Here is a 26,262-nt window from a genome sequence, read left to right on the forward strand (position 1 = left end):
ATATATATAGTATAAATGACAGTCATATTATTTTTAACATAGTAAGTCATTGTTTAAAGATCCTGATGCTGCCTCAAAGGTAAAGTTTTTTTAATATCAAAACAAGATGTGATGTTTCTATACTCATACTCTGTACAAAAATAGATGCCCCTGCCAGTGAGCCAAATGTCTGCACAAGCACTGGCCAATTTAGTTAAGATACAAATATAATACATGCATCAGTAATAGCCACTGAATAGAAATCTAATGCTAATGAAATTAATATAACAGATGTGGGTGGATATGGTTTTATCTGTGGAAGTTTGAAGACAGGCAACAGCTCTGGGAACAGTTCATTGCAGACCAATGGCATTTACATTTACATTTATGGCATTTAGCAGACGCTCTCATCCAGAGCGACTTACAAGGTTACTCGTATTACAGAGGTGGGCCAATTTAGTGTTGGAGTCTTGCCCAAGGACTACACTTATTGGTGTAGCGCAGCATAGTCACCCAGACTGGGAATCGAACCCCATGGTATGGTAGCCCACAAGTAGTGGTGTTATCTGTTGCGCCACACCAACCAATGGCTTCAGTGTGTGTGTCTGTGTGTTTATAGGAGCCGTACTTTAAGGACCCCTGCCAACATGTTTATCATAAACCTGGCCATCACAGACTTCCTCATGTGTGCCACTCAGTCTCCCATATTCTTCACTACCAGTATGCACAAGAGATGGATCTTTGGAGAAAAAGGTAATACACACAGACACACACCCACACACACAAACACACACACACACACACTCCCTGAATCTGATCATCTTTCGCCATAATACATTTGATAGCTGGGGTGTCTGTTGCCATGGATATCTATCTTACGTTCTTGTCCAAAATCTTCTGTAGAGACAGTGTCTCTGCTGCTGCTCTTTTTGACTTTCCAGGGGCTTTTTCTTTTATTTACAGCTGTAAGTAAACAAACTGTACATGATACCTGGCTGCATTTATCTGCTATCACCGCACCTGTACTGCTCCTCAAAATGAATCATTTGATGAGTCACAAGAACCAAGCAGAAAGCCTTGAGAGAACAGACAAGTGCAGATTCTGGTTTAAGAGCCTCGCTGTGATTGGGTTATGAGTGGCATTGTGTTTTCACTGAAACAGTTTTCACAACAATTCACCCTTCAACACTGTAAAAAAATGACTCGTCAGAAACTCTCAAGTAGAAGTCATTCTATTTAACTCAGATAAACATTTTAAATGAATCTGTGAAACATTATTTACATTTAGAGGGAACAAAATCAGTAATTCACATCAATTCAAGACCTTAACAAAAACCTCTGTTCCACCTTTTACCTCTGTTCCACTTTTTACACACTGAAATCTCTCAACAATGACACATTTAAGTCATTTAGCAGACGCTCTCATCCGACTTACAAAAGTGTGCTTCTCTGTTTATTAAAAAATACCCATAGCTAGTTTGTATAGACTAGGATCGAAAAGGTTACCTCTAAGCTTAGATACTACTAAATACAAACATCAGTATGGATACCATAATACTCAACATACACTACACTTTGCCTAAGTACTCTTGGAAGAGCTGGGTCTTCAGTCGATGTATAGAGAAGAAAGTATTAAGCATACACTAAAAAGTACATCCTGCCTACAGTTAAGTTTGGTGGTGGCTCAGTAATGCTCTAAAACCTACAGCGTGTGCTATTGGCTAACTGCCGAGCTACTGATGCAAGTGTTGACCAGTTCTGAACTCGTTGGCAGTTATTTAGGCTTAGATAAGTTAGTTAATAGTCTAAACACCACAACACAGACTGTATTTTAGCTAACTGAGTCTTAACTAACATATGTTTAGAGGATAAAGCCTCATACCTGACAGCACAAAGACGAGTGATTGGTCTTAGGAGTGTTTTCGACTGTTTTTAGGCACAGTCGAAAACAGGCTGGTTCATCCAGGTTTGCTTACTGTCCCTTTTAATCAAACTTGGCATTGCTAACTCAGCAAGTAGCAACTAGTGGGCTTGGTGTTTTTGCTCACCTATTTTCAGAGCATGACATCACCAATCAGTGTCAATCAGGTCAGCATGAACTCCCACAGTGGCACGTCATACTTTTAAAATACTGTCCTCATTTCGAGGATGTCAATATTTTTAATACCATGGTATACAGTATTAGTGTTACACTGCCCAGTCCTCCACTAACAGATAATGTAGCAGTCATGTGTATCATGCTTGTGGATGGACTTTACTGTACTACTGACTCAGAACTACCAGGTCCTCCCTGCTCTGTGCTGTGTCCAAATGTCAAAACTAAGCTGGTATGAAAAGAATATAAAGAAACTAAGTTTTGAAAACTATTAACAGATAAACATATAAACAAGCTAACACATCTTCTTTAGAAATGTAAAACACTAGCCTGCAGCTTTGAATGAAAAATATATTTTGTTCCATTGGGGATAAAATTGCTAGCTTAAATTTCCATTCTGCAGCTCAGACAGTCAGGGCAGGAACTCTCTGTTCAGGTTTCACCCTGATCTTTAGGATTTCTTGTAAAGCTGTGTAATGTTACTGTGATGGCCTTGATTCTGCTGTTGTAGCAGCAGAGTGTGAGTCACACACACAACGCGGTGATTGAAATGCAGCACCTCCTGATGTTGTGAACTGCTGTAAATGTCAGCACTTATCTGGGGTGAAATCTTAATTACTTTCATCAGGTCTGGCTTTGAGTGATGGAGGCACTGAGGTTTTGCCATAAATGCAAACACTCTGGACATGTAAAGGCTTTGAGGCCTCATTTCACCTCTGATCGCAATCTCTGCCCTCCAGTTCATTTGCTGATCAGGTACGAGCTTCATGCAACTGAAACTAAACAGGCAGGTCACCCAAATCCATGGAGCGTAATCGATAAAGGAAGCTGTAATGAAACGTGCTTCCTGTCTCCTATGATGCCACCCAAGATTTCATGTGGAAAAACTGGGACACAATTATGAAGAGCACTAAAATCATTACAGCGGCTTACTCATGCTTGACTCACCTGAAAGCAATCAATTAGAGAACAGTCAGAATAATTCTCTGCCCCCCAATGTATTACCATGACGTACAGTATAATCCACTCGGCAGGGCAGACGCTCTGCATTTGGCGGTACCTCAACATTGCATTTATTCAGTCATATTGAGAAATCCTTTTTTTAGATCTGAAAACTGTCATATCTTGAAGCAACACTATTTACCGTCACTATTTACCTTAAAATAACAGCTTCAAAAGCATTGTGATGCTCCACTGACCAGAAATAAGGAGAATAGTGCCTCTATTGATTCTACTCCGGGCTTGCCCTGCTGCTAACTGCACTATGTAACTCTGGTGAGGTGGACAGGACAAGGCTCCCAAAAACTGTTTAACACTGCAGAACCTAAATCATATTTGTGTAAAATGAATCTCTTAGCTTGTCCAGAAAAGTTATGTCCAGGTGTGGCTCAAAGTTCAAATCACATTTCCCGATTGTAGGGGGAGTACAGGAGGCTTCTTTTACTCATATCTAACATAATAACAATAATAGGTGTAAAGTCACTTGACTGACCAAGAGAGAGTCCTTATTTGATGGGGGAAAATGTCCCACTGAGACCAAGAGGCCTTGGAGCCGCAGTCACTCTGAAATGGGAGGACTCCAAGCTGGAATATAAAGAAATCGCCAATCCAGGACATGACCCAGCCAATAGGAGGTGCTCTATTGGAGGGTCATAGAAAACATCCAAGCTACTATGTACAGCCACTCCAGTGGCAGGCTGTGGAATGATAGAAGCCGCGATAAAAAATCACTATGGCAGTGACCAATGGAAACCTCCATTCCATGAAGTCACTCCAGTTGCTGTTAATAGCACCAGTTATAGGACTTCATGACTTTAGTGAGGAATGACTTTACATAGGCAATGAGCTGACCAACCAGACCCCACTTGGCAGCAGTAATGCTAGCATCCCACTGTCCGTATAATATAGAAAACCAAAAAGATACTAGTAAGATTTTTTTTACATATAGCCCCCCTCTTTAAAATTAAAAGCTTCATACAATCTGACAGGATGTCTTGATAGACAGAGCAGGGTCTGTTGACTTGATTGTGGTGAGCTTCGAGACCCAGGTTCTTTCTGACCTGACTTTGGGATCAAGTGCCTGGAAATCAAGCTAATAGCAAAGACCTAGGCCTCTGCCCCCTGTTATTCCCACTCTTTTTCAAACCCTTCAACCATGATCAAATGTTTTGTGCTCTATGGAGTCGATGTGTCCTGCTGAGAACATTGGGGTGGACTCCTGCCAGTACCCCTGAACAGTTATTATCTTGCTACAATACAGTATAGCTTAGAGTATGATATTTGCAAGATGTGCAGTTGTCTCCATCTTCATCACCACATCACAGCCATCATTTGTGCTTCTTATCTTACTGTGCTTTTTGTAATAATCGTTTTATGGATTTCTGCATGGAAACAGAGCAGGGCACAGGGAGACAGGAAATGGCAAAGGAATGTGTTAGCATTTTTTAACTGTTAATATACATAAATGTTACCATTCTGGAGAGATAATGTTTTCCCATTACAGTGATTACATTTCCTTACATGATTTTGTATCCATTTAATCAGGTGATAATAAAACCCTTTGTGACCTGAAGTAATTGTATTAACCCCTTAACCTGCCGGCCTTCACTAATCTTAAAGGAAATTCAACGGATTGAACTAAAGGTCTAGATAATTTTGTGATTTAGAAGTAAACATAGGTGTTCAGAGTGATTCAAAGTGAAATGGTGTATTGTAGAGAAACATACTCAGATTTCTTTACAGTGGTACTGATGGGAATCTGGGGTTGTGATGTCTTTTTTTTACTTACTATCCGAAATGACCAGTGAACCAGTGTCTTTTGACTCAGAGACTGAATCATGCCCTGGGGACCATATGTCACTCCACTCCTTCAACACCAGCGTTGGGTACTACAGCAAAAGCATTAATGCTGACCTGAAGTTGTTCAGTGTAATCAGTGGTTTGATGATATAAACTCTTGCTTTCTGTCGGTCTCATCTGCAGGCTGTGAACTGTATGCCTTCTGTGGAGCTCTGTTTGGTATCTGCTCTATGATCACACTCATGGTCATTGCTGTGGACCGCTACTTCGTCATCACACGGCCTCTGGCCTCCATCGGCGTGCTGTCCCAGAAAAGAGCATTGCTGATCCTGACCTGTGCCTGGGCTTACTCTCTGGGCTGGAGCCTGCCCCCCTTCTTTGGCTGGAGTGAGTACTGGGGGAGTCTGAGATGAGTTAGAAAAGAAAGGTGCCAAAAATGTGCTGTAGAGTGAAGCCATAGAGTATGTGCTGTAGATCTACCATCCTGGAGAGTTCATCCCTGAATCCTTACTGTGTGAGCACACTGGGATATGAGCAGCGAACGTCCTTAAAAATGAGACAAAAAAAAGAGTTCTTGATCCTGATTTTGTTTGATTAATGGTCTCTACTGTCCAGGGAAGACTGTGTACTAGATTCTGGAGCATTGCTGTGGGGATTTGATTGCATTCAGCGACAATTGCATTAGTGAAGTCAAGATGTTGGATAATCACCACTCTACCTCATCCCCAACTCCTTAGCTCATCCCAAAAGTAATAGCTGGAGCACCATCATTCCAGAGCTCAACCCCTCTAGCCCATGTCTGACACATGGTGTCTGGCATGGTGCCAATAGGTTAATCTTTATCTGCTCTAGAGTGAGTCCTATTCTGTTGGCAATACATTTTTACAGGGATTAGACAAGCTGTGTATGTACATTTGCACATATGTGTCAGCAATGGGTGCAACTTAAACTAGCTGATTGCATGACTAGCTGAGGTATCCACTTTCACAGCCAGAGTTAAATAATGGCTTTTCCAGTACTGATTTGTGAAATAGCATGATATATGACCTGGTCCAGGTGGGCCAGGTTGTAGTGTTGTACCATGGTCTTTACATAAGGATGCTAGCTGGACAGAAAGTTGTCCACTATCCCCTGGAGCACCTTCTGTCCTTGGGTCCCATGCACTGAACTCTTACACTGAGCTCTTTAAGAGAGTCATGTCCTTCATTACTGTGCGAAGGGCATCTGTCTCTTTAAATGCTTTTGACAGCTCCTTTTCTCTGTCTCAACCAATCAGCATGTCACCATTATTCACCAGAGAGGAGTGAGGAAGGAAGACAAATTGTGTGTTGATGAAAGTCCTGACATTTCTGCTGCACACTTAAAGAACACCCTCAGTTATGCCTGGGTTCCTTTAGTTAGAAAGAGGCAGCATTTGGAGCGCTCCAGTTCGGCTTTGTTCCAGGTCTGATAAGGCTTCATCACTGAGAGAATAGGAATAGAGACGTGTGTCCTTCACTGAAAAATCATGGGTTGAGGTTCCTATTTCCACGAAATTGTCTCTGTCTCTCTATATAAAACTGTCTCTGTCTCTCAATAGGTGCCTATGTCCCTGAAGGGCTGCTTACTTCTTGTACATGGGATTACGTGACCTTCACCCCTTCAGTACGGGCCTACACGATGCTCCTCTTCATCTTTGTCTTCTTCATCCCCCTCATTGTTATAATCTACTGCTATTTCTTCATCTTCCGCGCCATCCGCATCACTAACCAGTGAGTAGGCTGTAGCCCTGCACTCTTCCTGGAACTACTGCTTTCATTCCTTGAGGACAAGTGAATTACTTAAGTGTCCACAACCATGTCCTCAGTTTTTTGTTTAAATGGACTCTTGACCAGAATAGGTTCTGTCTAATGAGATGTTTCTGTGTCTGTAAAAGAGATGTGGAGAAGATCAATGGGAACAACACCAGGGACACAATTAAGAAATTCCATAGGCTGAGGAGTGAGTGGAAGATGGCTAAGGTTGCCCTGATTGTCATCCTTCTTTATGTCCTCTCATGGTCTCCCTATTCATCTGTGGCCCTGACAGCTTTTGCTGGGTATTTACTCACACTTTCACGCCTACCTGTGTATTCATGAATGCATGCAGCCACTAACAATGTGCTGTTATTGTTATAACCGTTGCTTTAGTCCCTTTCAAAGGGGAAACGTTATTTAGTTTGGTGGATAGACATGGCTCAAAATACAATAGGAGCAAATCCACTGTGTTCCATTGAAGTCAGCCAGAAATAATCAATGTCCAGCCTACCTCCTCACAAGCTAAATTGGATACAATGTTAGTGTGTCAAGGCTTTACACTACACATGCCTTTACCAGCCTTTTATTTATTGCACAACACACATTTGAAGGTTTTCTTGGTAAACTCTCTTGGTGAGTTTTAGAAGGATTTTTCTGTGCATCCTCTCACAGGTATGCGGATATGCTAACTCCATATATGAACTCGGTGCCTGCTGTGATAGCCAAAGCTTCAGCCATCCACAATCCCATCATCTACGCCATCACCCACCCCAAATACAGGTAAAAATAGAAGATCCTTCAACTGTTTATGCATAGCTTTTAATTTTATAAATGTTTTAATTATAAATGCAAATATATGTAAAATATTTTATTTGACATTTGATATTACCCTTATAAAATGACAAAATTACCCTTTTAAGACTTTACCTATACAAATGCTACTTACACTGGGCACTTTATTAGGAACACTATACTTCATGACACAATACTAATACTGGGTACGACCTTCTTCTGATCTCAAAACAGCCTAAATTCACAAAGACATTGGAAACATTTCTTTATGATTCTGGTCAATGTTGACATGATTAAATATTTGATTCAGGTCTGCTGACTTAGAAGTGGGACAACGCGGTAGCCTGCAGGTAGTGCGTATGTCGCACAGCTCCAGAAGCATGGTGCATTATCATGCTGGAAGCAGCCATTAGCAGTTGGGTAAATAGTGTCCATGAAGGGACACACACTCTAACAGCTTGGTATTCAAAATCAGGTAGAGCCAGAATGGGGCTAAGACTAGAATGATCCTTTCACTAATAGGTAGAGTCCAAGCAAATTCTTCCCCTAGTGGGGAAGACAAGATACCACTAGCCTGGACTGTTGACATAACGGTGGTTGGATCTATGTGTTCATGCTGTTGGTGCCAAATTCTGACCCTACCATCTGGGTGCCTCAGCAGAAATCCACTTTCATCAGACCAGGCTACATATATTTATATGTCCAGTTTTGGACATATTTATTTGGATATATTTAACTATCCAGTTTTGCTGAGCCTGTGCTTACTGCAGTCTCAGCTTTCTGTTCTTGACTGAAAGTAGTGGATGCCAATGTGGTCTTCTGCTGTTTTGCTGATGAGTGGTTATCTGAATTACTTTCTGTCAGCCTTTCTGTCAGCTTGAACCAGTTTGGCCATTATCTGTTGACCTCTCTTAGCAACAAGGTGTTTCTGCCCAATAACTGCATCACAAACTGCATTTCCATAAAAGAGATTCTGCATGTCATGTCATGGACCCATATCCAAAATTATTCTTGTGCAGAATATCCTGTTTTAAAGAATAAAAAACAACAAATTACAGTTGACCATATTTCTGTCCTTACATTACATTGGTATGACTTGTTTTAATATGAGATTTAATCATTTATATATATATATAAATATTTAATATAATTTAAATTGAAATCACGCAGTCAAAAGGAAAGTAACTATTCTCGACCTTTAAGGGTTAAGCTTGCTTTAAGTGAGATTGAAAACCCCCAAAATTGAATACAGTCATGTTTATGTTGATCACATGAATCTGTGAACACCTGAGTAAAGCTGCCATACCTTTTTTTTTATTTCATCAATGTGAGTCTGGTTTACTGAATCATTTAATCACGTAATGATCACTTCTGAGAAGAGAGTGTACAAAGGTTTCACTCCAGGGTTTGCACTTCATTTTGACTGCTGTAATGAACCTGAATGTTAATTCAAGCGCACAGAGTGATTTATTAAAACCAGGGCAAACCTGAACCTGCACATACTAACCTAAAGAGCCACTCCTCTAAAGCGCTAGTAAATCTGAACATCCTGGATTCTTTTTTTTACAGTATTCATCAATGTTAGCTCACATTTACATTTACATTTACATTTACGGCATTTAGCAGACGCTCTTATCCAGAGCGACTTACAAAGTGCTTTGCTATTTACCCAAGAAAGAAACCTTAGCTAGTTAGAATAGACTAATAATTCAAAGATACCTCTAAGCTTAGACATTACTAAACACAATACAATAAGGCGACCATAGTACTCTTGAGATGCAGACATTTGATCTGTTCATGGACCAGCTCATTTGACCTATCAACATCCAGCTTGTTTTGCCTGTGTAAAGGATTTATTGTATCTAGTGTACTGATACAACTTTTGTATTTTTGAATGCTTTACTACTCTACCATTCTATTGATCATACTTAACATACACAAGTTAGATGAAAGTCCTTAACCGTCCTTAAATGTCTGACATGTGTGCTGTGTCTGCTGTGTGCTGTGTTTCAGACTGGCCATAGCGAAGTACATTCCTTGCCTGCGTGTGCTGCTGTGTATTCCTAAGAGAGAGCTGCAGTCCCTCCACAGTAGCTTCATGTCAACTCGCCGCTCCACTGTCACTAGCCAGACCTCGGACATCTCTGGAAACTTCCGCAGAACCAGCACTGGCAAATCCCGCCTCTCTTCTGCCTCCGACAGTGAATCTGTAAGTGTGCTGCCATCTCAGACTGTGTGTGTGGCTTCAGTAAGTAGATATTTAAGCCAGGAACTTGAGCCAGGAACAAATCACAGGACAATTCATTGAATTAAATAGGCCTTAGAGATGTGTAAGAGGGAAAGAATAGATAAGCCTTCCTACAAAGACACATGCAATACATATAGGAGGCAAACTGGGTGTCTGATAATGATTTACAGGTCAAGGTCAATTATAAGCCAGCATTCACTTTGGTAGGGCCTTGTTTACACATCTTTTATCTGTGTAAACTTGGAGCTTCCACAGGGTTAGATACTTATGCAAACCATATTCCTCTTAAAGCAAAATCTTCTTAAAGCAAAATGTTATTGCTTGCTCCAGGGTTCCCCATACAGTTGGGAAGCATAATTACACCTCAGAGACACTTCTTAAGCACATGCTTTACAAATGCATTTATGGACATGCGGAGACATAAAGAACAGTCACTGAACTGGGAAAGAAGCATGTGGAATGAAATGTGTCCTCCCCCACTAGTCTCCTTCTTGCATATTCACCCAGTTTGTGAGGACGGCCTGCTGTAGGCAGATTTAAATGTCCAGTGATTTGGATTGTTTTACTCTTTAATAACCTTTTTTTCTGAGTTGCGAGTTGTGTAGAGGTCTTTTTGTCTTCAGGGTGTATTTGTAGCCAGGAATACTGATTAACCAATGACTGGACCTTCCAGATAGATTTCTTTATACATGAGATGCATTCACTACACTTAGGTAATCTAATTTTCTCTAATTGTGATATTAGTAGCACCACAATATTTATGCAATCACTTATTTTACATTATATAATTTTCTTAATTGACATTTTTTGGGGAAATGTTTTGTCAAAAAGCAAACGTATTATGAATTATTCCATTTATAAAAGCAATAAAAAGGGAAAAAACATTAAAAGTATTGAATACTTGGGATTACTTTGTATAGGCACTGTATTACAGGATTTTGCACAAGTATACACGGGTTTTCGTGATCGTTGTCCTACATGCTACCCCAGAGTTACATAGTGCAGTAGCAGTGGGTCGAGCCTAGAGTAGCATCAATAGTGATGTTATGCTTCCTATCGCAGTCCGTAGAGCATCACAATGATTCTAAAGCTGTTATTTCAAGGTAAAGATGCTTTATTATGTCGATTTAAATAAAACAATAATTTTATTTAAGTAAGTATTTTAAAATAAAATAAGGCACAACATGAACTCTGTCCAAAAAACAGCACCAAAGTGTAATTTTTAATCTAGACGAACCCAATGACTTTTACAGGGGTTGATTACTTGTATCTACTTAGTTTGTTCTTTGCTCTCCACCAGGGCTGGACCGACACAGAGGCTGACCTGTCCAGTATGAGCTCAAGGCCAGCTAGCCGGCAGGTGTCCTGCGACATCAGCAAGGACACAGCTGAACTCCCGGACTTCAAACCGAGGAGCTCATCCAGCTTCAAATCCAAACTCAGGAACCATGACTCTGGCATCTTTGAAAAGGTGACCACAAGCTGGGGTTGTGTGTTTGTGTGTGAAGCTTGTTATGTAAACGTTGCTAATTTCGGTTATGTAAGAAAAGTCTGTGCAGAGTTGTATTTTGGCAGTAGAAGCCCATCATCTACGGGGCATGGGAAAATGTATAAAAAAAATGGAAAAAAGGAAAAGTGCTAAAGTAATGTGATCTAGTTTAAAGTTCATGATCTGGTAGAGAAAATAACAAAAAAATGTGCCACTGTGTAATTATGTACAGACTGCAGTGTAAATACAGGTCGGATTGTGCTTTACTGGCAAATCTTTTAACAAATGGAGAGATATAGATTATTATCTGAATGAGAAAATTCCCCTGAAAACCATAACAAATGAAACCCACACCATCTGAGCACATTCTGTGACGTAATCCCGCACGACTCAAATTCCCTCAAAGATTAGCGTCAGCCAATCCTTCCAACAGACACAATTACACGTGAAGTTTTCTACTCACGTCTTTTTCTTTCAATCCCAAGATCCTAATATCAGGGTCGGCTCCTGTATCCTTCTTTAAAAAGTTCTATTTCTATGTAAACAGAGCTACTGAAGCTGTAATATTATGTACACTATATGTCTAAATGTTTGTGGGCACTCCTTCTAATGAATGAATTTAACTACTTTAAGTTGCACTCATTGCTGACACAGTTGTGCAAATGCACACACACACACACACACACACAGCTTGTCTAGTCCCTGTAGAGTAAGTATTGTCAATAGAATAGGACTCTCTGGAGCAGATAAACATGAACCCATTGGCAGAATGCCTAATGCCAGATTTGGACTAGAGGGGTTCAAAGCCCCCCAGCATTGAGTGGAACTGTGTTCTCTGGAATGATAGATGGTGCTCCATCCAGAACTTTTGGGATGAGTTGGGTTGAAGGGGTGAGGTGGGGTGGTGATCATCCAATATCCTGACCTCAATAACGCTCTTGTCGCTGAATGCAATTAAATCCTCAAAGCAATGCCCCAGACTGGAAAGCCTTCCCTGGGCAGTAGAGACAGTTACTCCAAATGGATTTTGGAAAAAACAATGAAAGTGCAGGTGTCCCAGTACTTTTGTCCATATAGTGTACCTCTGCTGTAACCTTACCTTCCATAAATGGAAACTAAGCTGTGAAAACTGGTTCTCCGATGTCACAAGATCCAACTAATTTACAATCTTCATCTACTCTTTATTTACTTCATCTATTTAGCCCCGCCCATTCAGACAGAACTTCTCTGAAGCTGTGTCTGAAACTGAGCTCTGTTGACTTCAATCATAATGCACTGTGTACAAACAGTATACACTTAATGGACATGGAATACCCAGAATTCATTGCATTGTTTGGTTCGAAGATTTCCGGTAGCTTCTCTGTTTATGCGACACTCTGCTGTCTCACAGCATTGAGCTCGTAACAACGTGTCCAAAATAGTTCACTACCATGTCAAATTCTGTCCCCTATAATAATGCGCTATATAGTAATCTGGATTTTCGCATGTAGGGGAGAGTGATTAGGGCACAGTTTCGAACACAGCTTGAGTGTTTTACCTCTGAGACACAGTGCAGGACAGCCAATCAGAACAGAGCTCATTTATCTTTAAATTGTTTTAAAGGTACAGTACATGGCCTGCCTACTAAAAAGTAAAAAGAAAGATTGGAAAATGGTTGTGTAAAAATATGACTCTTTTCGGAGCATAAAAGCACACAAGCCTGGTGAAATTCTAGATTTCTTTTGTTGTTGTACCTTTGGACCATTTCTATTATTGTATGAATTTCACATAATGGCAAGGACAGCTGTCTTGCCATGCTTTAGTGAGATCAGAGCAAGGCCATGTATGTTATCCTGAAGTGCTCTTCACTTAACTCAGCAGACAGAAGCAGCTCACAGCATTGCTTTTGTTCCCGGCACAGCTTCACCATCTCTCAAGCTGTCAAAAGCATCTTCAGCATGTAGTTACATACTATATACACTGTGTGCAGAATTATTAGGCAAATGAGTATTTTGATCACATCATCCTTTTTATGCATGTTGTCCTTTCAAGCTCTATAGGCTTGAAAGCCAACTACCAATCAAGTAAATCAGGTGATGTGCATCTCTGTAATGAGAAGGGGTGTGGTCTAATGGCATCAACACCCTATATAAGGTGTGCTTATTTATTAGGCAACTTCCTTTCCTTTGGCAAAATGGGTCAGAAGAGAGATTTGACGGACTCTGAAAACTCAAAAATTGTGAGATGTCTTGCAGAGGGATGCAGCAGTCTTGAAATTGCCAAACTTTTGAAGCGTGATCACCGAACAATCAAGCGTTTCATGGCAAATAGCCAACAGGGTCACAAGAAACGTGTTGGAAAAAAAAGGCGCAAAATAACTGCCCATGAATTGAGGAAAATCAAGAGTGAAGCTGCCAAGATGCCATTTGCCACCAGTTTTGCCATATTTCAGAGCTGCAACGTTACTGGAGTATCAAAAAGCACAAGGTGTGCGATACTCATGGACAAGGTAAGGAAGGCTGAAAAACGACCACCTTTGAACAAGAAACATAACTGACATAGACTCAGACGCCAGCAAGGTGGAGGTTGGGAACTGGTATGGGCTGGTATCATCAAAGATGAACTTGTGGGACCTTTTCGGGTTGAGGATGGAGTGAAGCTCAACTCCCAGACCTACTGCCAGTTTCTGGAAGACACCTTCTTCAAGCAGTGGTACAGAAAGAAGTCGGTATCGTTCAAGAAAAACATAATTTTCATGCAGGACAATGCTCCATCACATGCATCCAAATACTCCACAGCGTGGCTGGCCAGTAAGGGTCTAAAAGAAGAAAAAATGATGACATGGCCCCCTTGTTCACCTGATCTGAACCCCATAGAGAACCTGTGGTCCCTCATGAAATGTGAGATCTACAGGGAGGAACAGTACACCTCTCTGAACAGTGTCTGGGAGGCTGTGGTGTCTGCTGCACGCAATGTTGATCGTAAACAGATCAAGCAACTGACAGAATCTCTGGATGGAAGGCTTTTGAGTGTCATCGTAAAGAAAGGTGGCTATATTGGTCACTGATTTGTTTTTGGTTTTGTTTTTGAATGTCAGAAATGTTTATTTCTAAATTTTGTGTTATATTGGTTTACCTGGTGGAAATAAACAAGTGAGATGGGTATATATTTGTTTTTTATTAAGTTGCCTAATAATTCTGCACAGTAATAGTTACCTGCACAAACAGATATCCTCCTAAGATAGCCAAATCTAAAAAAAACCCACTCCAACTTCCAAAAATATTAAGCTTTGATATTTCTGAGTCTTTTGGGTTGATTGAGAACATGGTTGTTGTTCAATAATAAAGAATCTGTTAAAGTGGCCAGTGGGAGTGTTATAGTGTACTGTATAGGCTTGATAAAAAGTGACTGACCATAAATCAGTGCCAGTGATGATGGCTATATGAACACTGTTTGTTAAGGACATCATTCATAGCAATTATCAGACAAGTCAGAATGATGAAGAAAGTTCATGAAGAATCATGTGTTGAGCTGAATAGTGACTGGATTTTCTCATTACCCTGCCAGACGTCCAGCGATTTGGATGACGTGTCTGTGGCTGCAGTGACCTATGCTGACCGTGTCTTCGCTCCTGCTGTAAGTGCTACAGATACAATTACTTTTGGCATCAATACAAGCCAGTTGTGCCAGTGGCAGATGTAGATGGAGCAGCGTTCTTTCCGGCGAGTGTTTGCACTCTCTGTTCTCCTAGCATAAATCCTAGTCATGGATTTAAAGGCAAATTGGAATACAATGTCACGGCCATTCATTTCAGTCTAGTCTTACTCCCTTTTCTCTCTCACGTGTACACTTCACTGCTAATAGGTTTGATGAAGCGCCGTGTCTTGGCTGGCACACAGTGAACCATCAGTGGATTAAGAGCACTAGAATGGGGAAGAGAAAGTACTCAAAAGAAACTTCAGAAATTTGAGGATACATATGTGTTTCTGAAGTCATATTAGCATTGAAAGGTATTAAAGAGCCAATCACAAATATCATGACTCTTGAATCAAACTGATGAAGTATCATTGGAAAATATATTTCTATGGCATCTCTTGTCTCCATTTAAAAGATAAAGGAGGGTTCAGGAGACAGTATTCATATACAGCTCTGTTCAAAAATTTGGAATCAGCGTTTCCAGAAATGTAAGGGCAGATCTACAGTGTTAAAATTACAAGATCATTGAGGAACTTTTGTATCTTCTGGCCTAGTTTGAGGGCAAACCTTGTTCCAGATTTGTTCAATTCCATCACCAGCACAACTGAATTAACATAATTAAGCAGAGCCTAGGATATTGTCACTGTCCAATGAAAAACATGTATCTCCAAAATAGCAACTTTACAGGAGAAGGAAAAAACCTTCCTAACTTTTTATGAAAGCATTTCTGTTGGTCCATTCCTCTACAATTCACTACACAGTGTACAGAGCAGCTGCAGGGTTCAAATGATGAGGAAAACTCATCACTACATTTTATTATGTTATTTGTATTTATTCTAATATTCTAATATTAGTGTTTTATTGAATACAGTCCATTTATATAAGTCAGCATACACCAGTCAGTCATAACATTACCATCTGCCACAACAGATGACCATTCGAGGCATGGACTCCACAAGGCCTTTTAAGGCATCTAATCCTTAAAGTCCTGTAATTTGTGAGGTGAGGCCTCCATGGATCACATTAATGATCCTTAGATACCCATGACCTTGTCACTAGTTCACCGATTGTCCTTTCTTCAAGCACTTTTGGTAGGTACTGACCACTTCAAACCAGGAACACCTCACAAAACCTGCCTGATGTTTGGGAGATGTTCTGATTCTGTCATCTAGCCATTACAATTGTCAAAGTGGATCAGATTCTTATGCTTGTCCATATTTCCTACTTTTAACACATCACCTTCAAGAACTGACTCTTCACTTGCTGCTTAATATATCCCGACCCGTGACGGATGCCACTGCAGATGAAGATAATCAATGTTTATCCTCTATAGGATATTTCACATAGTACTAATGTTATGGCAGATCGGTGTAATGTCTGAAAAGCTGTCTGCTGAGATAAATACTTAATATATAATGTCTGCCATGTCTGCCTTGACTTTCGCACAGCACATATGCTTACATCATAGATCTTGTGTAAGATTATGGATGATTATACTAGGCTTGGTGGTGGGTCTGTCCCTTTGGAAAGAGACCGGTCTTATGATGTTAACGTATGACTGTTGTCGTCTTAATGTGCTCTGCAATGTTAATTGTATTTGGCAGGGTGGCGACAACACAGACAATGGCATGATTTCCAGAGGCATGATTGGCCGGATTCCTAGCATCGTCATTACCTCTGAAACCAGCCCCTTCCTGGCCTCTGTGAGGTCCAACTGCCGCAATGCACATCCTCGCACCTCCAACGGCAGCATTGGGGCGGTCTCCACTTCCAGAGATACAGCAGGCCGGGTCCAGCAGGGGACAGCACTCCACTCGAATGGTGCTGACTCGCCTGCCTCTGCTCACAGTCAAACCTCTCTCCCTCACTAAACCCACTGTCCGACCTCTCACCATTAGGGGCTCTGACCATTCTGACCAGTCTGCATTTTAGAGGGTAAAGTTATGTTCCAATAATAATTTACATCTTAAGCCAGAAGAAGTCTTTTTCTAGTGCATTTACAAACTTTACATCTTTAAAAAGGGTAACTTTACAGGAGAGGGTGTAAAGTATTATAAAGTATGTCCACATTACAAGATTTTCTCCCAATTCATTTTTGACCTTTTCTGTTCTGTTGGTCATTCTGTCATTAAATGTTCACACATGTAAAAAGCAGCTGATGGTTCATTAAAGTGTATAATAATTTAGTTATTTAATAATTTAAGTGTTGATTTGTTTGATAAATCTTGATTCTCCTCTTCTCTTGGGAAATTTAATATACAGTCAATTTTATTCTGTTCTATTTTATGCTGGTTTTAAAGACAGGTTATTTGGGGGAATACACTGTATTGCAGATTGTGTCAGTTTATCATTTAAACAAGGCTACAGTCATGCTAGTCAATCTTACTCGAGTCGAGGTGTCAGTGTACTGTATCCACTTGCTGGATGCTCTCTCTCTCTCACTCATAGAGAATGAAACTAGAGAGACAGAACTGAAGCTTTTTGTTCTATTAGTCGAGCTGAGCCGCTTAAAGCTGCTTGCCCGCGGTGACTCGATGGGTGGTGATTGCGCCCTGCTGGGCTGAAAATCCATGGCCTGCTCTCTTTTCCCATGATCCAGGTGAAAAGCCACGAGCAAAACAAATCAGCCTTGACTCCAACATACTGGCTGAATGTATAGACAGCAAACAAACGTCAATATGGTCAAAGTAACGGCTTAAACAACAAAAGAGGTCGTTAATATGAAAAAAAGGCATAAAATGTTATTTTGAAGGCCATTCGGCTGCTAAATTATATTTTTTAAATTTAGGTATATGTTTCCCTGAAGGCCAGAAAGGCCTTTATTGTGCTTTATTGACCCTTTCTTAATGTTACTACCCCTCAGGAGACTCAAACTGGTTTCAGGTTTGACTATTTGAATGTGTGCTTTGTAATTTCCATTTGTGTTTGAACTTTTTGTTTAACCCCTCACGCCTTGTATGTAGTCTTGCACTCTTTATTTCTTCACTCTCATAACTACATTACTGTCATAATTAACGCTAGCTTCATAGACCCTAAAAGAGAACCTTGTGGGACTCCACACAATAATAACCTTAATGGCTGCCAAATAAGTTAGTTAGCTAGTTTCTGCAGTGGGATTAAAAACTAAAGAGTAAACCTAGCATTCAAAAGGTTAATAATCTTTGTTTCTTTTTTGTGATTCTCTAAAAGTAACAGTTTCATGACCGGCTAGATAATCCAATAATACGTCGATTAACCTACAGCACTGGAGCACAATATAATAAAACCAGTTGTTTATTTCTGCATGAGAGTAACATGAAGGAGCATGCTTGCTTGATCACCAGGTAACATACGATCACTACAGCTTCTCTTATTTTAATGACTTACAGTATAGCTAAAAATGTTTAAAAAAAAAACATATCATTTATGTAACTCACAACTAGGACAGGCCAGCTATACCTTGTTAGAATGGGACAATATTGTAAACACACTTCTCATTGTTGGATTAGAAGAGCCATGGGCATCCACTGTGGCTAGAAGTTCCAATACAGCGTTCACCACCGAATAGGAAAACTCCCCATGATCCCAGTTTTTCTCTATTCCTAAGATGGTGTTTATGTAAATAGACACATGATCCTACAAAATTAGCCTGTTATGTTACCAATGTCTTTGCTGTGTTGTTAAATTATTGGTTGTTATTTTGATTACATTTGTTTTTATAGTGAAACACCACTTAGAATGGCTTTTCTTTAGATGTTTGCTTCTTGTTTTTTGTATTTATTGTCTTGTACTTTATTTTTTTCCAGAAAATGAAAGAATGTGGGAAAAGAAATGCTCAGTAATGGTCACTCCCATGTCTCCTAGCTTTTCTCTCTTTACTGTGTGGTTTACTTGTCTGTATGTTTCTGTAATGGTGAGTAAATATGTATGTATATGAGAATATGTATCAAACACTGAGAAGAAATTGAAAAGACTAGTTTAGATATATTACCAATGCTCTATTAATGTCATGGTTCTTTTTTATTTTTCTAAATAAAGCTAAGAGGCTACATTCTCTCCTGAGTATTTTTGGGATTTGACTGTAAACATGCAGAAGTCAGATGTTAAAACCAAATTTCCATTCATTTTTTACATTTTTAAATCAAAATTCTTGTTGCAAAAGGGAAAACGGTTCTATACGGTTCTATATTGAACATTTGGTGCTATATATAACTTTGCTGGAGTTCTATATAGAACCAAGTGCAATAAATGTTCATTCATTCATGACAAAGAACCCTGGTGGTGGTAGCATCATGCTCTGGGCCTATTTTGCTGTCAGTGTAAATGGTACAATGCAAAGAGTGAAAGCAATAATAATGGAGGAGGACCACCTCAACGCACCACCCAGCATTTTCAAACTACATCGCTTCCAACTATGTTTTAGGAAATGTTTTCAGTGGCTCTAAAACACCAGGGTTATGTGGACGTAGCTAGACAGTGAAAACTTGGACGCAATTGGGTATTTCAACAGGACAGCGACCCCAAACACATATCAGACATTAATGTAAGCTAGTCCTGACCTCAACTCTGTACTTAAAAGTCTGGCTTGTGCCAGCAAACCGACATATTGGACAAACTGATAAGTTCCACCAAGAAGAGTCAAATATCCAACCAGAATTCTGCCAGAAGCTTATTGATGGCAACCAAAATCCTTTACGCTGTAGATAGCTGTAGAAGGTTGGTCGCTAATCGCAGACCCAATTGTGGAATGGCAGATCTGTCTCATATGAGTATGAAAGCCCCTAGGTGAAGACCTGGAGAGGAAGACTTCACAAAAGCTTGCAAAAGCAAGAGACACATGAGAGTGTTCAAAAGGATGTGACTCGTTCCACGCCATGCCTCTGCAGAAACAGATCAATGGAATGGTTTGAATTTCATCCCTATGATTGATTTTTAGATTAAAGAGAGACCAAAGTGATGGCCTTCGCAGAATGGGCAAGCTTTCTCAGACTTCAGCTGGCTCATTCAGAACACCATTATTCAACTTCTATTCATTCCCTGCCTCTGTGCTGCTGGCTGTCAACAGCCATTTTAACACTGATTTGATGTTTTCATCAGCTAGAATCTAGAAGTGCTCAGGATGGAAGGGAACACTCCAGGTATGCCAAACAGGCTGCTGGTTTACCACATGACCCAGCATTTATTCAGAAAAGACCAACACACACAACCTCACTAAGACACCTAGCATTTATTATTGCTCTCAGCAATATATCTAGAACATTAACATGAATACTTACTGAGGATTTAACACCACTGCATCACCAGCAATGAACAACTATAACTAAACTACACTAAATGGACAAAAGTATTGAGACATCAATGTTTTTAAACACAGTTTATCCTGCTTTTGCTGGTTTAGTTTCTAGTTTCCAATTTCTGATTATTGCTGTGAAGATTTGACTGCATTCAGTGACTGTGCTGTGATGCTTTGTGCTTGATGTTGGATGATCACCACCCTACCTCAACCCCAAACTTCTCAACTCATCCCAAAAGTATTGGATGGAGCGTCATCATTCCAGACAACACGGTTCCACAGCTCCACAGCTTTATACCCCTCTAGCCCATTAGGCATAGTGCCAATAGGTTCATGTTTATTTGCTCTACAGAGTCCTATTCTATTGGCATTACTTCTCAACAGGGACTAGACAAGCTGTGTGTGTGCAGTGGCGTCCACATTTAGACATACAGAGTATTTCCACATTGCATTTCAGAAGCTTGCTCATGTTTGAGGGAAAAGTCAAGGTTTTTTGGTGATGGTGAAGCTGAATCTACAGCTTGAGCAGATCTGACCTCCTCTGGCCAGAGTGTGAACTGAATCACTGTGTCTAAATTCCTCTTTATGAAGGCCTTACGTCAACAAGGCCTGAAGCAACCTGAACCACCGACATTATTATCACTGCCCTTCAGTTTTACATTTCGAGCTCAGGGTTATATTTTGCTAAAGTTTTTAGGGCAGGCTGCATCAGTCCAAACGCAGCAGCAGTAAAGCGGCCTGAGGTCATTGTGCAGAGCTGAGGCATCTAAGCTAGCAGGATATCCACAGCTTTTATGGCGCTTTAAGCCTGTCACGCAAACAGTGCTCAGCAACTTGCTCTGAAGCAGCAGAGAGCTGTACAGGCAGCTGTACCACATTTTGCTCTGGCTATAGCAGAATAAGCTGACTACTCAAGATCACGCTGGCTCAGAGACTCCAAATGAAAGTTTGTATCTTACTGTAGATGTGGTTGAGAACCCATATCTACAATCTGCTGGATCACAGTGGGATGACAACATCTGTCATTTTTGCATTTTCCTCATATCCAAACATCTCATACAAGCTGCCTGCATATTTTTTCATGTGTGGATTTTATTTATGTGAGGCATCTGAGAACTGTGAATATGTGCTGATTTGCTAGTTCAAACCATGTCTTCAGGAAATGGCATCAGAGGGGGGAGAACACATAGAACTTTGGGTTGGAGTTCAAGTGGCTTCTGTTTGATGGTTGGAGGCCAGTCCGCCCTTCTGAAGTGTGGAGACAGAAATGAGAGACATGAAATATTGAGGGAGGAGAAAAGTTGGGGTGGAGGAAAGTTGCGAAGGCGTTGTAATAGACATGTAAACAAATTAGAGATGGAATTTTTATGGCGTTAGATTGTGAGGATGAGCTTCAGGCATGTTCCTCCTCCCTTAATGTAGTTATTAGCAGTATTACCTCTTAGCAATCCCAGCTGTAATGGAGAGCAAATGTAAAATTCATGGGCAGTGCTTCCAAAACACAGCCTTGAAGACCTTTCTTAACACACGTACTTTAATCAACCTAGGGAAGTTGAATTAGTTGAATCAAGTGTGATGGGGCCTTGAAAACTTAAGGGAGCATCCAAGACTAGGGTTAGGATGTTAGATGATGTAGAGGGATGATGTACAGTAGTTCTACTGATTAAGCTGTTCTTTAACTCCATAGACGTTGTTCCAAAGCAGCTTTTCCCTAAATTGCCAGACCATAATAACAGTGTCTGAAGGAACATGAAGGAGAAGCATTGAGTTTGTGTTTGTGGACACCTACTCATCCCTGCTCATCATTAGTTTCTTTTAAAATCATGGGTATTTGTATGGAGACTGCTTCCTTTCACTACACTAACAGCCTGTCTTCTGACAAGGTTTTATATGTTGGAACATGTAAATGTGTATACATGTAGGTGCTGGAACATTGCTGTGAGGATTTGACTGCATTGAAGGATTTGACTTTATCGCTTTAGAGATCACAGTTTTATATCCCCACATTTCTTAACATTCCAGCTGCTAGCTGAAAATTAGCAAACATGCAATTCTACACAGGGTGCCCATTTAAGGTAAACAAATGGACATTAAGGACCAAGTTATATGTTATATTACATAATATGAATGTACATAAGAGTGAGTTTGTAGTAGGTCAGTGTAGGTCAGTGTAGGTGAAATCAGGAAATACAACTTTTCTGAACAAAGTCCAGAACCAAGCAGATTCCACTGCACACACCCAGGCCACGAACAGGTGCAAGAAACTATAACAAAAGATATTGTGATTTCTTCCACACTCTTTACACACTTTTTGTTTTTAGCACTGATGAAATACCTTAACAGCCATTCTCCAAGCAGGCGAGAACTCAAGAACAGCTGCAAGGACACTGTGTAGAGAACGGGTTTGAAAGACTAAAAGAGAACGCAGCTGTATGTCCTTCCCATTAGAACATGCTGAGTCTGACAGAAGAACTCATTATCATTCACACATCCTTTAGTCAGGATTTTACCAATTCTCACATTTAAATGGTTTTTTTTTCCAGAGCTAAAAAGTGTGTGAGGCTGTGGTTCTGAAGTTACAACTATATTATTAACAAAAGGGAAACACATCTGATGCAAAGGCAAAACATCTGATGAAACAGATGTTAAAAGTAGGGTGACCATATTTTTGGTTTTTAAAATAGAGGATATTTTTGACATATGGGCGTCCATCGTGATTAGGATGTTGCAGCTGGTTGTTTCAAGCAGGCCTAAGCTGTAGGACTGTGGCAGTGTGTATGTGTGAGGCTAGGAGGAAGTCAGATATCTCTAAAATCATGCAACAATGCGAATGAACATTAATGCATACACATTTACTCATTTATCAAAACTAATAAATAACCTTAATAGCATATAATGCTAAATCATCTCAATTCTTTTAGTTTTTTTAAATAATATATGTAAAAAAAAAAAGCAAAAACAAAAGTTAGTTTTACCACATTTTATTTAACATGTTTTTGTTTTCATGCCAATGTAAAAAAAAAAAAATTATAAAATGAAAAATATATATATTTGCGTTTAAATATTTTTAGGCTGAGGCCAATCAGCTCTGGTGAGACGCATTTGGACCAATGGTTGATGTAGACGCAGGTACATGTAGACCAATAGTGGCGATGCGAAGAAATGGTGTGTTTACAAACCCTCAAAAGTTGGAAAATGCTTTTCCCTACTGATCCTCCTTCTCTCCTCCATAACTCAGATCAGATTTTGTGAAGCCTGGACTGGAAAGCCTGACCGAAGCAGTGTCCAGAGGACAACACACGAGAGTATGCAACCCAGGAAGATTTTAAAGATTTAGGAGTGACATCACTGCGTGTACGCCCAGAGATTTACACAATGGCTTTAACTGCCATCAAAACAAATGGCAGAAGTATAGTCAGATTATACTGTCCACTGTATTTTGCAGTGAGCAGGCGTTTAAACATTCACAGTTTAACACAATTCACTTTCTTCTTCATCTTCTTCTGTTTTTTACTATTATTAATATATCATATTATTTTATTTAATAATATATATATATTATTATATATAATATATTATATTATATATTAAGTAATTTCTCTCAGATTCTCTCAGATCTGTTATTTATTTATTTATTTATTTATTTATTTTTTAATTCATTTTGATTTTTTTTTTTATGTACTAGAAAACCAGGGTCAGGGAACAGGGTCAGCCATGCTACAGAACCCCTGGAGCAGAGAGGGTTAGGGACCATAACACCCTGGATATCAAACCCACAGTAACCTAACACTCTAATCAATGAGCCAGCACCTTTTGACATGCTTTTGTTCACAAAATAAATCTACATTATTTTAAAGAGATGATGTTGCAGGCAGAAAAACGGCTGCGTACGTGCACTGACAGAGCCAAGAGTAACAGCCTGGTATTAAATAAGAAATATCACGTCTTAAAATACTAGAAACCGAACTCTGCTTGCTTGATTGCTTGCTTTAAAGGAGCAGGCAATGCATCATAAGCTCAAGATGTGGCTTAACCAAGTTTCTCAAGTGTGTCTATCATGTCAACCATCCAGCTACTGTGACTGATACCTCCTCTGTGGACTGAGCTCGTATTCTACTGCCTCTCAGCCATGCCGCCCAAACGACAAGGGATCCTATAAATACACTGAGCCATTCACTCAGCACATTCAGCTCAGTCATCAAGTTCACACCACAGAGACCTGCTGGAATGCAGGTGACCAGGGAAAGACCTGGTAACCGCCATCGGAGATGCCTTTCAAATGTGGGTGACGTAGGGAGGTAGGCAGGTACACCATATGGACAAAAGTATTGGGACACCTGTCACTGTTTCTTCCAGAATCAAGGGTATTAGAAAGTAACTGTCTCTACTGTCCAGGGAAGGCTTTCTTCTAGAGTTTGCTGTGAAAATTTGATTGCATTCAGTGACAAGAGCGTTAGTGAGGTCAGGATGTTTATGATGATCACCACCCCACCTCACCTCATCCCCAACTCCCCAACTCCCCAACTCATCCATAAAGTATTGGATAGAGCACCATCCATCATTCCAGAGAACACATTGCAGTTCCACTGCTCCACAGCTCAATGCTGGGGGGCTTCATACCCCTCTTGCCCATGCTGGCATTAGCCATAGTGCCAATAATGTCATGCTTATCTAATAGAATTAGTCCTATTCTATTGGCAATACTTTTCTACAGGCACTAGACAAGCTGTGTGTGTATGTGTGCATCTGTGGATCTGTGACAGCAATGGGTGCTATGGAACGTAGCTGAATGCATTCATTAGATGGGGTGTCCACAAACATTTGGACACATAGCGTAGGTAGATCAATGAATAGATAAATACTGGCCTGATCAAAACAGGTCCCAGGCTTTTTACTTAATGAACTGGAGGAACAGTGCGTGGGAGAGGTGAGGGTCTCCGTGGTCAGTGTCAGTCTCACCCTGTCTCTTTAATAATTCCCCTTAATAAAGACCACGCGCGCCCCCTCCCTCTCACGCACGCTTACGTAGGTCCAGTTCCCGCGGTCTTTTTTTCCCACCCGTATTACAACACGACCCTCCTCCTGCGCTATGATTGGTCAGGAGAGAAGATACACACCTCTCCAAGTTGGACCAAAAGAAACAACCTTCAAACCTAAAACACAAACAAATATACAGAAGATGTTCAGAGGAGCCTGAAGTTAGTGGCTGGCCTAAACAATAGGGTTTCATAGGGAACATCCTAAATATTTCTTCATGTGTTTATGTAACAATGAGTTACTATATTCAGTGAAATAGAGATATTATGTAGATCAGATAAGATGGAATGAAAATTGATCAACAGCATGTAGGCCAGAAATACTTAAATATATTAAATACATTATTATTATTATTATTATCATTATTATTATTATTATCATTATTATTATTATTATTATTATTATTATTATTATTATATGTTCTTTTGAAGCCTAAAGCCCCAAACACAGATATTGTGGATATACATTGTGGTGCAAATGGTAGCCATGAGTAGCAGTAGCAGTAGAGTAGTAGTACTAAAGAAGGAGATCATTCAAATAAAATAAAAAATAGTTATTGTAATGATGTGCATTCAGTATTTTTTATTTTTATATTGATTGTTAATTGTTTTTTTTATTAGAATTATATAAAAAATAATTCTGTAAAATAAATGTATCTTTTAACTTTGTTTACTTTCTTCTTCATCTTCTTCTGTTTTTTTTTACTATTGTTAATATACCTAATATTAAGTAATTTCTCTCAGATTCTCTCAGATCTGTAATTACTCACTTAATTAATTAATTAATTAACTTATTTATGTATTAATTTTGTGTTGTTTTTTTTAATGGAAATTCTGAGCTTCCCACACGCAGTTCATAAACACCAGCACTGGTGGTCTCCTGTCCCATTCGTCAGCACCGCCCACCTGCTCTAATCCCTACACCACAGCCTATAGGCGGAGCACTGCGAGCCTCAACTACCAGCCAATCCCAGAGCAGCTGGGCGGGGCTTGTCGGAAAACGGGCGGGGGGAAACAGCACCGGTCTCCGGGGAATCGGATCAAGCTAGCCGTGGCTGAGTGACACCGCTCACCTCAGCTCGCCTCGGGGAGGAAAGAAGGG

The 26,262-nt window shown here is 40.1% G+C and overlaps 1 protein-coding gene across 1 annotated transcript in view; it reads left to right on the top strand.

The window, feature by feature from the left end:
• opn4a (opsin 4a (melanopsin)) overlaps nt 1–16,793 on the top strand; it is a 36,118-nt gene extending 19,325 nt beyond the window's left edge. Inside the window, exons 3-11 of the mRNA XM_072677046.1 lie at nt 599–732; nt 5,057–5,260; nt 6,453–6,624; nt 6,789–6,950; nt 7,321–7,428; nt 9,454–9,649; nt 10,989–11,159; nt 14,724–14,789; nt 16,457–16,793. Coding sequence (XP_072533147.1) covers nt 599–732; nt 5,057–5,260; nt 6,453–6,624; nt 6,789–6,950; nt 7,321–7,428; nt 9,454–9,649; nt 10,989–11,159; nt 14,724–14,789; nt 16,457–16,723 — 1,480 coding nt within the window. The 3' untranslated portion in view covers nt 16,724–16,793. The remainder of the gene's footprint in view (nt 1–598; nt 733–5,056; nt 5,261–6,452; nt 6,625–6,788; nt 6,951–7,320; nt 7,429–9,453; nt 9,650–10,988; nt 11,160–14,723; nt 14,790–16,456) is intronic.
• Nucleotides 16,794–26,262: the final 9,469 nt, after the last annotated feature.

The sequence above is a fragment of the Salminus brasiliensis genome, chromosome 4 (genome assembly GCF_030463535.1).
Source record: "Salminus brasiliensis chromosome 4, fSalBra1.hap2, whole genome shotgun sequence".
NCBI lineage: Eukaryota > Metazoa > Chordata > Actinopteri > Characiformes > Bryconidae > Salminus > Salminus brasiliensis.